Source organism: Orycteropus afer, unplaced genomic scaffold, assembly GCF_000298275.1.
Source record: "Orycteropus afer afer isolate SDZICR_OR568_19922 unplaced genomic scaffold, OryAfe1.0 scaffold00002, whole genome shotgun sequence".
Classification (NCBI taxonomy): Eukaryota; Metazoa; Chordata; class Mammalia; order Tubulidentata; family Orycteropodidae; genus Orycteropus; species Orycteropus afer.
Window position 1 is genome coordinate 12,009,724 of NW_006921589.1, and position 11,651 is coordinate 12,021,374.

Sequence of the window (11,651 nt, forward strand, 5' to 3'; positions counted from 1 at the left end):
AACCATATGGATGTGGCCTCAGATCATTCCACTGATCACAACTGGGGCTGTTTTGACACAGAGACTATAAACAGCCATTGTGTATGAGGCTTAGAATGGGATGATGAATGGAAGGGAGGAAACTTGAAGGTCAGGAGCTCTTAGAGGGTAGTAGAAGTGTTCCCTGAAGAAGAGCCAACAAATGAAGGCCTGCCATCCTTGGCTAAGAAGTCCTTGCTGATCAGACCATGGGTGGCCATTATCTTGAGGAGTCCATGTCGGAACTTCTGGCCAATGAAAGCATAGATGAGAGGGTTGAGGCAGCTGTGGAGGAAGCCCAGAATCTCGGTGATCTCTAGGGCCCAGCCAATGTGGTTCCGACGCGCACAGGTCTCCTGGATCACACCAACCCTCATGAGAGTGTCTGTGACAAGAACCAGGTTGTAGGGCAGCCAGCAGAGCAGGAAGACGAGCACGACAGCAAAGATGACCCTCATGGCCTTGTGCTTCTGCCCCATGTGGGCCTCAAACAGTGTGCGCAGGGTGAATCCATAGCAGAACAGCATGACCAGCAGTGGCAGGATGAAGCCAAAGGTCTGGGGCAGGATCCGGAGCACAAGCCTCCATTTTGTTGTATTGTTACCAATATCCTCATAGCACACTGGGCTGGAATTGGGTGGGGTAAAGGCCTTGCGGAAGAGGAAGATGGGCAGGGACAGAAACAGAGACAATGCCCAGATGCCCAGACATATGAACTTGACCAAGTGGCGCTTCTGGATCAGTGTGCGTGTGGCATGGACAATAGCCAGGTAGCGATCCACACTGATGCAGGCCAGGAGCAGGATACCACTGTAGAAGTTAACTTCTTTCAGGAGTGAGACCACCTTGCATAGGGGTGTGCCGTAAGTCCAACCATTTTTCTTGGAGGCTGCCCAGATGGGCAATGTCAGGGCAAAGAGTAGGTCAGCCATGGCCAGGTTCAGCAGGTAGACGTCTGTGACAGAGCGGCTGATTCGGTTGTATAAGATGACCAGCATCACGAGGGAGTTTCCCAGCAGGCTCAGCAGGAACACCAGGGCATAGATGGTGATAACAATATTCTTGTTGATTTCAAGGGATTCTGGCCGGCATGGGGCAGAATCTGACAGCACAGAAGGCATGCCAGTACTGTAACTGTAATTACTATAGTCTCCAATGATATCGTCAAAGCTGTAATTGTCCAAGTTAATTTCTCCCATTTTTGAGGTGAACTTCAATCCTGGCCTGTAGAAGAGAGATGAAGGTTAAGACACAATAAAGTCTGCTCCAAATTCTAGCACTTCCCCTGACCTAGAACCTGGGCTAATTTGCTTTGGTTTGCATATAACAAGAAGTAACTTTCACTTCAAATATGTGAATAGTAAGGGCTCTCTGGTAGTATAGTGCCTAAGGCACATGACTGCTGCTAACCAGAAGGCTGGTGGTTCAAACTCACCAGCCACTCCTTGGAAGGAAGGTTGGGCAATCTACTTCTGTAGTGATACTGCCTCGGAAACCCAAGGAGGGGTCGCTATGAGTCAGGCCGACTCGATGGCAAATAACAACAACAATAACATCACTACCAAAGTAGATTGCCCAACCTTCCTTCCAAGGAGTGGCTTGTGGGTTTGAACCGCCAGCCTTCTGGTTAGCAGTCAAGTGCCTAAAGTCAGATGTTCTTAGCATTTTTCATGACATCATCATCATCCAAACCGTTGCTCAACCTCTTCTTTGAATAATTCCCACACAATGGGTTATCTTAGGTCCCTTAGTGGTGCAAATCTTTGGTTGTTGAGGCTGGATGTAATGTCTAGACACATAAAATACCATTCGGTTCTCAATCTCGAGAGTTAAGGGAGTAATCTTTTAGGTTGTACCCCTAGGAAAAGAGCAAGCCTAGACTATACTAAAGCCAAGAGATGAACTCTTGTCCTACTTTCTGAAAGTTATTTTAAAAGATGTGTTCTGGAATATGGTTAGGGAGATGGCAGCATAGAGTATCTGAAGTAGCTGGAAGAAAGTTTAGTGAGTGAACACAGCCCAGAGCTTTACCAGGAAGAAGGAGGCCTATTCAGAAAGTATTCGTGTACCTTAAAAATATAGATATTAAGAAAAATGTGTAAGTAGTTGGCTGATGAGCTCATAGGTGACAATGTAACAGTTTATCTTGGAAGCTCTGAGAAGCCATATTCAATCACATAGGGGTGAGCAGAGAAAACCAGTGTGTCCCCAGTGTAAGGCAGAAGGGAAGCAGGAAGCAGAGACGATAGGTGGAGACACTGCCTTTGTTCCTGGTGGTTTCCAGTCCTGGTTGTGATCCTACCTGTCCTGCCTGTGTGCACCTTGATCCATCTCTGATCTCCCTCAATCATTACAAATAGACATCATTAGCCCCAGTTTACTAGCGAGAAGCCTGAGGGACAGAGATGCTCAGCAACCAGCCTGCTGTCACCAGACCAATAAGCAGAGTGGCCAGGATTCAGAGTGGATGTCAGTGGATCCACACAGTGTGTTATTTTCAGTATACACACAGCCCTACTTTTTTTTTTAAATCACACTGCACATAGATTATTAAATCAACCTGTACCTAGTTCACTCACATTGTTTTAAAGGATCTTGTGCATTACTTTCTTTGGCTATTCCTTAGCGCCAGCATTAAAGAATCAGTCCTTGTGGAATGATAAACAAGCACCCTTGAGCTACCTAATGCCTACTAACCACCCCACCATGTTCTCAATGACCAAGCTGGAGGTTCCCTGTTAAACAAACCTGCCAAACTCTTTGTGACACAATAATTTAGATGATTTGTAATTTACTACATAAAAATACTGTAGAACTATGTATAGATCTCTCTGTACATTCTACACAATTATCGTAAACCTAAAATGCTCTATAAAATAAAACTGTAGAACATGGACTTTGGCAAGATTCCAAACATTTGAGGCAATCTTTTTAACAAGAAAAAATTCAGCCAGTCATTTCAACACAATTCCAATATTCTCTAAATATAATCCACAAATGTTTGCATTGAATGCAGGAGAGGAGGACTCCTCAGATCCCCTGCCAAAGCAGGAGGAAGCTGGCTGAACCTGAGAAGACTGTAGAGTCAAAGGAATGAGGTGGGCAGTGAGTTGTCCTAAGTGGTTGTTGGAGTGGGATATAGTGAAGAGAGGTAGAGGTTCTCCCTTTGGGGGTAAGAAAGCCTAAAGAATGAGAAGGAAGAGACTGATGGGTGTGGGTTGGGAGCCCACCAGGGGCAGGGACAGATCCCTAGGATAAATACAGACTGGATGTCAAAGAGATGAGGGAAGGAGACAATCTGGGGTGGTAGGAGGTAGTAGGTATTCAAGACTTACCAGGATGCTGGGCTTTCCACCTGTATGACACCTCCAGGAGGGCAGATATGACTATTTAAAGGGTGGTGGCACTGTGAAAACAGAGGAGAGGAAGTGAAGTGTTGGGTTGAATTGCTCAATCCAGGGGTGGAGTTCCTGAGGGTGCAGTGTTACTTTTGATTACTTTGAATAATTAATTCCAAGGTCAACTCTGATAGATAGTGATTTCATGGATTCATACAGTTCACACTGGGGAGGGGCTGTGGTTTTCTTTTTCTTTTTCTTTTAGCCAATCCTCCCATTTCATAGATGATGAAACTGAGATCCAGATAATGAAATGACTGACTCAGGACCACACTGATTTCTCTTATTTTTGCCTTGATCCTTGCAATGGTTTCTTCAGCAGACTTATCTGACACTTCCCAGTCAAGCTGCCTCAGGTTTTGCAATAACTTTTTCTTAAATGCTATCTTGACTCAGTTTTGAAGCTCTGACTTGACGTTAGGTCATTACCCTTCCTGAGCAGCTGATTAAGTTCACTCTCCAACTACTCCTCTTAGGTGTTCACACTCCTGGACCACTGTGGGCCTGTCTTAATTACCCTGGGGCTAGGTAATCAGCCACTAGGGACATCTGTATGCTCACTGAGTTTGCAGAATACTCAAAATGGCCAGATCTCAGGAAGCACAGATAACCTAGCTAAGGCCATCCTGCTTGCCTTTCTTAAGCCTTCTCTTACAGTTCCAACTGGTTGTTACCTTGTCTCCAGAAGCACCCCCCTGTGTGGCCCTGTGTCATGGCATGCTGGACCTCCCTGTCTCTGGGAACTGTGAGTGTAATAAACCTCTTACTTTTCATGACCTCTCTTCTGCATTGCACCTAACTTACCATCCCACGAATCTATTAGAGTGGGCTTCCCATGTGCTTACCAGTCAGCAGTGCTGTTGCTCTTTAACTTCTTTCACATCTCAAAGGGGGACAGCTCAGTAAGAGAATAGAGATGGAACTTCGGCTGCTGGTGAGTCTGGTAGTTTTCCTCCCTGGATGTACTGCCATTCATCTTCCATCTGCCCCTTACTATCCCTCAGAGCCTCAGAGGCTCAGATCCTCACAGACTCCTCCCTGCCACATCCCTGACTGGGGCCCATTCCTACCTTGCCTTGTCTTTCACCTCATTTCCCAACCATTAGGTCTCTTATTAAGATGTTGCTATTCTTTCTTGAGGGAGCTCTGGTAGCATAGGGCCTAAGGCACTTGAGTGCTCACCAGAAGGCTGGTGGTTCAAACCCACCAGCCACTCCTCGGAAGGCAGGTTGGGCAATCCTACTTCCGTAGTGATACTGCCTCGGAAACCCAAGGAGGGGTCGCTATGAGTCGGCGCTGACTCGACGGCAAACAACAACAACAACAACAACATTCTTTCTTGGCATACACACTGGAATTGGTTCTGAGGACCAGAACACTGCAACAGTCACCAGCCTTGGATCAAACACCACTTAGTTAGAAAGAAAACCATCGGCCAAAATCAGAATCCAACCCAAATCCTAACACATTTGTGAAATCAGTGTTGGGCAATACTAAGAATATATTTTATCACATTTGCTATTGATTATAAATGACAAGGAATCCCGGTGGTCCAGTGGTTAAGCACTTGGCTGCTAACCAAAAGGTCTGAAGTCCAAGTCCACCAGCCATTCTGTGGAAGAAAGATGTGCCAGTCTGCTTCCATAAAGATTACAGCCTTGGAAACCCTATGTGGCAGTTTTACTCTGTCCTATAGCATTGGGGTGAATTGGAATAGACTGTATGGCAATGGGTTTTGATAAATGAAAGGTAGAGGACTAATTGACACTAATTCACTAACCCTCCCAGCCTCCTATCCCTGATGACCATACCTCAATCTCCTCCTCTATTCCTCACCCTATCCTCTTGCTCAATGTATCCCAGGGCCCAGAGAGTTCTCAAAGACTGTGTCAAACTCATTTAACCCCAACCCCAAGGAAAGCACCTCTGAGTCCAACTGTTCAGCTAACATAGCTCAGTGTTTGTCATCGCTGGTGCATGCTGAGGAATAATGCGATAACACCTGGCCAGTTGATGCCCAAACCAGAGAGAGGCTCACTGCACATGAGAGGCAGTTGGGAGCAGTGGTCAGTGCTAGCTGACCAATTCCAGGCTGTTACTTTTCCTTCTGACTCTCAGTTTATTCATTGGTAAAATGGGGCCCATAATAGAATTTAACTCATTTGGTTGTGGTGAGGATGAAATGAATGCTTAGCACACACATAAAGCATAGTGTTAACCTTTATTGTTGTGATTATCATTAAAATGGTTAATCAGCTAATACCATCATGTTTCTCCCACTGCTTTCCAGTCAGAGAAAGGCAGTGAGGCTGCTTCTCTTTTCTTTTGTTCTTTTTTTTCCTTTCAAAGCTGACTTTGCTGTACATTGTAATTTGAGGAGCTCTAGTGGAGCAGTGGTTAAAGCATTTGGCTATTAACCAAAAGGTAGGTAGTTCAAACCCACCATCTATTCCATGGGAGAAAAATGAGGTAGTCTGTTTCCATAAAAAGTTACAGCCTTGAAAACCCTAAGGGGCAGTTCTACTCTATCCCGTAGGGTCACTATGAGTCAGAATCACCTTGATAGTGGTAGGGTTTTTGGCTTATTTGGGTAATAGTAGTCATATTACCTATAATGCTGGGTGCCTATCAAGTTCCAGCTTCTGGGCAAGGCGATTTTCAGAATTTGCATTATTCAATCTTCACAAGAAATGTGGCAAGGAATGAGAGGACATTCACAGAGTTTGTCTCATTCTGTTTTTCATGGGGTTGCAATGAGTCAGAGCTGGCTTGACAGCACCTTGTAACAACACAGTAACAACAATATTCAGGACAACCCTATGAAATAGGCACTTTCTGGATGCGGAAACTAAGATTCAGGAAGGTTAAGCAATTTACTTAGAGTGACAAAGCTGAACCGAGTTTTAACTTTTTTTCTGACCTCAAATCCTGCATTCTGACCACTGCAGCAAGGGGGATGGGTTTCAGCCTCAGATTCCTACGCCTGGTTAGGTCCAGCTCTGTTCCTGACATGTTATGGATTGAATTGTGTTCCTAAAAATAAGTATGGAGTGAATAAGTCAATCACAGAAGGACAAATATTATATTAGTTCATTATTATAAAAAGTCAAGGAAAGGTTTATATATGGAAGGAAACTTTCTTTGTTGGTTACCAGGGGTGGGAGGGGAGGGGAGGAAACATGCAAACACACAAACAAACAAATAAGAAAGCAACCACAATAAAATGTGTTTTGCCACCCCCCTCCCCCTAAAAAAAAATGTGTTGTGAAGCCTAACCTCTACTTCTGGGGTTATAATCCCATTTGGGACTCTGATGGCATAGTGACTAAGGCATTTGACTGCTAACTATAAGGCTGGTGGTTCAAACCCACCAGGCAATCCTCAGAAGGAAGGTTGGGCAATCTATTTCCGTAGCGATACCACCTCAGAATCCCATGGATGGGTTGCTATGAGTCAGATCTGACTTGACAGTAGTGAGTTTGGTTTTATGTTAATGAGACCGGGTTAAAGTAGAGTGTGATTTAAGACAATCTCTTTTGAGATATAAAGGAGATTAAACAAGGAAGTGAAAGAAGCAGAGATCGGGGAAGACAGATGCCAAGCCATGCGAAGTTTGTCCAGGAGCAAAAGCTCAGTAGAGTCAAAGATTTCTCTCAAGAGCCAACTAAGAAAGAGAAAGACTTCCCCTAGAGCTGGCACAGTGAACTCAGACTTCTAGCCTCCAAAACTGAGAAAATAAATTTCTGTTTGTTAAAGCCACTCACTTTGATATCTTTCTTATACCAGCATTAGATAACTAAGACTATTTCTCAATTTTCATTAGGTTGATTCATTTCCTCTGAGCCCTCCACATGTGTAGAGTTGGTGGAGCGAATAAGAAACTGGCTTGCAATTCTGATTCTGCTGTTAGTGGTCAAGGAGAGCATGGACAAGTCATTTCTCTCTGGGCCGTATTGTGCTCCACTGGGAAATGAGACTGTTGTAGGTCTTTGGTGCCCAATATGGTGGCCACTAGGTGTATGTGGCTGTTCAAATTTAGATTAATGAAAATAAAATAAAATAAAAGTTCAGTTCTTTAGTCATCCTAGCCATATTCAATGCTCAATAGCCACGTGTGTCAAGTGGCTACCCTATTGGATAGCGCAGATATAGGACACTTCTCTTATTGTGGAAAGTTCTGTGGGACAGTACCATCTAGGGGAAGACTTAATCTTCAGCTGGAAGTTTCTGCAGTTCATCACCTCAGTTCCTAGGGGACTCAGAAAAGAGAGAGTGAAGCTGGCAAGTCGGCAATTCCTCACTTCCTGGAGGATTCTGCCTGCTGTCTCTTCTGTCCCTCAACTGGCTTTTTCCCTTCAGTCCTTGAACTTGCTTATGTCTTTCTCACTCTCACTCTGTCCTAGGACCCCTTTAGTTACTATTCTCCTGTCTCCTCCTCTTTATAGGCAAACAATTGGAAAAATGGGGGAAGGGAGAGGGAGAGGTCTTGAAGGGTTTTAATAGGAGAAGGACATGATCAGACACAGAGTTTAGAAAGAACACTCTGGCAGCAGAGGGGAGGCCAGACTGAAGGGCAAAGATCTGAGACAGAGGCTCTTTACAATGACCGGTGGCCGTTGAGTTGGCCCAATGCATGGCAACCTCAGGTGTGTCAGAGTAGCAATGTGCTCCGTAGAGTTTTCAGAATGGCTAGTTTTTCAGAAGTAGATCAGCAGGCCTCTCTTCAAGGTGTCTAAGGTGGGCTGGAATCTCCAACCTGTCAGTTAGCAGTCAAGCTCGTTAACTGTTGGAAGCCCCTGGGGACTCCAGAAGCTGTTTGTTATTGTCAGGTGCCATTGAGCTGGTTTTTTAATCATAGTTACCCAACGTGACAGAGCAGAACTGCCCCATAGGATTGTCCAGACCATACCCTTTACAGGGGCAGATCTCCTGGTCTTTCCACCTGTGAGCCACTAGTGAGTGCAAACTACCAACCTTTTCATTAGCAGCAGAACGTTTGATCATTATACCACCAGGGCTACTACTAGAAACCATTTAGTAGAGTAATATAACAATAATCGCTAACGGTGCCAACATGATTCTAAACGCTTTATAAATCTAAGTTCATTTAATCCACACAACAACCTATGTAGTAGATGTTATTACCCCCATTATACAGATGGTCAAACTGAGGCCCAGGAAGATTAAATAACTGGCCCCAAGTCTGTAGCACTAGCTATGGCATAAATGGTATAGTGGGGAAGCTTGGACAGCCCAAGTCTGGAATCCACAACAATTTCATGACTACTATAGTACAGACAGTCCCTGAGTAAAGAACATCTGACTTGCTTACATAGCCCATAGATACGATCTAACCCTGTAAAAACCATTACATTAAAAATTTGAGGTACACGCAATTTGAGGTACATTCTTGATAACAAATGGGTGCTGTTTTATGATGTGCATTAACACATCGCTATTATTACTGTATTATTGTATTAAGCACATCTTAGTATATCTGGAAGTGCTTCTTTAATGCTTTTTATGCATAGAAAAGTACACTGTATATTATATACTAAGATAAACATTTGACTAACTGTACCTAAGTGTTCTGACTTATATGCAAATTCCACTTAAAAACAGATTTAGGAATGGGACTTGTTCATAATCCAGGGACTGCCTATAGCTTTGGGGACAACAAACCAAAACAAATCAAAAAGAGCAGCTGCTGAGCCTGCTTACATACAGTCAAACATCTCATGGGATCTGGGTCCTTGGTTTAGAGGTTTAGGGTCATGGTTTAATGGGACATCTCAGGTAACTGGCCTAATAACATGTTTAGTGCTTCTGTTCTACCTCCTGGCTTGTTGCATAATTCCTGAGGTAGTAAAAGCTTGCAACTGACCATCTAAGGTGCAACAATTAGTCTCCAATTGTCTGGAGCAACACAGTTAAGAAAGTGTCAGGAATAGGAGGAAGAAATAGAATGGGTTGTAACTGCCTCCATGAACAATGGTCTCTTTTGCCAGGAGATCAGAAGAAACAGTGGTGCTCATCTATAATTACTGAACATTTTAATCAAAGATTCTATAGAAGAATCCTGATCAAAAGGGGAAAGATACAGAACATAATTTCAGATTCCCATGGACTCCACGGTTTCTTGAGCTATTAGGCTGGATGAACTCCTGAAACTATTGCCCTGAGATAATCTTTAAAGCTTAAATCAAAAATATATCCTGCATTGGTGTTTTAAAACCAAGCAATATTTTAGCTTCACCAGTAAAGAATGTATTTCTTGAGCGTTACGCTCTTTTAAGAACTAGCTATATGGGATCAGATTGACAGCAACTCAGAAAACCAGACAGGAACATTAAGGGGCAGTGAGTTCATAGTCATGGCTTAGGAACAAGTCAGAAAAGGAGGGTGAGGATGACTACAGCTTGAAGAATGTAATCAACGCCACTGAATTGTACATGTAGAAACTGCTGAATTGGTGGGTGTTTTGCTGTGTGTATTCTCAACAACAAAACAAACTAAATTAAAAATTTTTTTGTGGTAAAATATATGTGACATAAATTGTCATATTAACCATTTTAAGTGTTCAATTGATTAGCATTCATTGTATTTGCAATGTTGTGCAACCATCACCACAATCTATTTCCAAAACATTTTCATCACCTGAAAGAGAAATGCTGTACCCATTAAACAATCACTCACTTATACCATCGAGTCGATTCCACTCACAGCAACCCCTCCTGGGGTTTCCGAGGCAGTATCACTATGGAAGTAGATTGCCCAACCTTCCTTCTGAGGAGTGGCTGGTGGGTTTGAACCGCCAGCCTTCTGGTTAACAATCCAATGCCTTAGGCACTATGCCACCAGTTTTTCTGTGCTAATTGAAGGTTGGTGGTTCAAACCACCAGCAATCCTGCAGGAGGAAGATGTGGCAGTCTCCTTCTATAAAGATTTCAGCCTTGGAAACCCTATGGGGCAGTTCTACTCTGTCCTATATAGTTGCTATGAGTCAGAATTGACAGTAATAAGCTTTAACTTCAGTTAGGGTTAGTAGCATATGAAAACTCTCTTGCTATATATCCATGTCCTCAATCTGCTTAATACATTTTGTTGTACACTGAATGAATTGACAGAATGAGTGAAACTGATTTTAAAATCAGTAATTACATTTCTAGTGCCTAAGGCACATGACTGCTATCCAGAAGGCTGGCGGTTCAAACCCACCAGCCACTTTTCAGAAAGAAGGTTGGGCAATCTACTTCCATAGTGATACCACCTCGGAAACCCAAGGAGGGGTCACTATGAGTCGGATCTGACTCGTTGGCAGTGCATTCATTGGTTCATTCCTTACCTGTGTTTTATAGGGGTTCTGGTGGTGTAGTGGCTAAAGCCTTGGAGTGCTGACTAAAAGATTGGTAAGGTGAGTCCACCGACCCTCTGCAAGAGAAAGAGGAGGCAACATGATTCCATAAAGATTTATAGCCTTGGAAACACTATGAAGCAGTTCTACTCTGTCCTAAAGAGTCACTATGAGTCGGAATCAATGCTTTGGCAGTGGGTTTGTTTTTTTTTGCTTCACCTGCTCCTTGGAAGGAAGGTTGGGCAATCTACTTCTGTAGTGATACTGCCTCAGAAACCCAAGGAGGGGTCGCTATGAGTCTGGTTTGACTAGATGGCACATAACAACAACACCATGTTTTATTGACTATGTACAGACATTCAACAATGTGGATCATAAGAAATTATGGATAACATTGTGAATAATGGGAATTTCAGAACACTTAATTGCACTCATGAGGAACCTGTACATAGACCAAGAAGCATTGGTTCAAACAAAACAAGGACATACTGTATGGTTCTAAATCAGGAAAGGCGTGTATCAGGGTTCTATCCTTTCACCATGCTTCTTCAATCCATATGCTGAGCGAATAATCTGAGAAGCTGGACTACATGAAGAAGAACATGGCATCAAGATTGGAGGAAGACTCATTAACTACCTGCAATATGCAGATGACACAACCTTGCTTGCTGAAAGTGAAGATAATGTGAAGTACTTAGTGATGAAGATCAAAAACTACACCCTTTAGTATGGAGTACACCTCAACATAAAGAAAACAAAAATGGTCACAACTGGACCAATAAATAATATCATGATAAATGGAGAACAGATTGAAGTGGTGAAGAATTTCATTTTACTTGGGTCCACAATCAATGTCCGTGGAAGGAGGAGGCAAGAAATTA

At 43.4% G+C, this 11,651-nt stretch overlaps 2 protein-coding genes across 2 annotated transcripts in view; both read right to left on the reverse strand.

Moving 5' to 3' along the window:
* Positions 1 to 11,651, reverse strand: part of RUFY4 (RUN and FYVE domain containing 4) — a 123,901-nt gene that overhangs the window by 81,294 nt on the left and 30,956 nt on the right. The window lies entirely within an intron of this gene.
* LOC103213932 (C-X-C chemokine receptor type 2-like) lies at positions 141 to 1,217 on the reverse strand. Its single transcript, XM_007959705.1, has one exon. It carries the CDS (start codon positions 1,215 to 1,217, stop codon positions 141 to 143), a length of 1,077 nt encoding a protein of 358 aa, XP_007957896.1.

What these genes read in the sequence shown, in the direction of transcription:
- LOC103213932 (XM_007959705.1), bottom strand. Translation starts at nt 1,217, where the DNA reads ATGGGAGAAATTAACTTGGACAATTACAGCTTTGACGATATCATTGGA.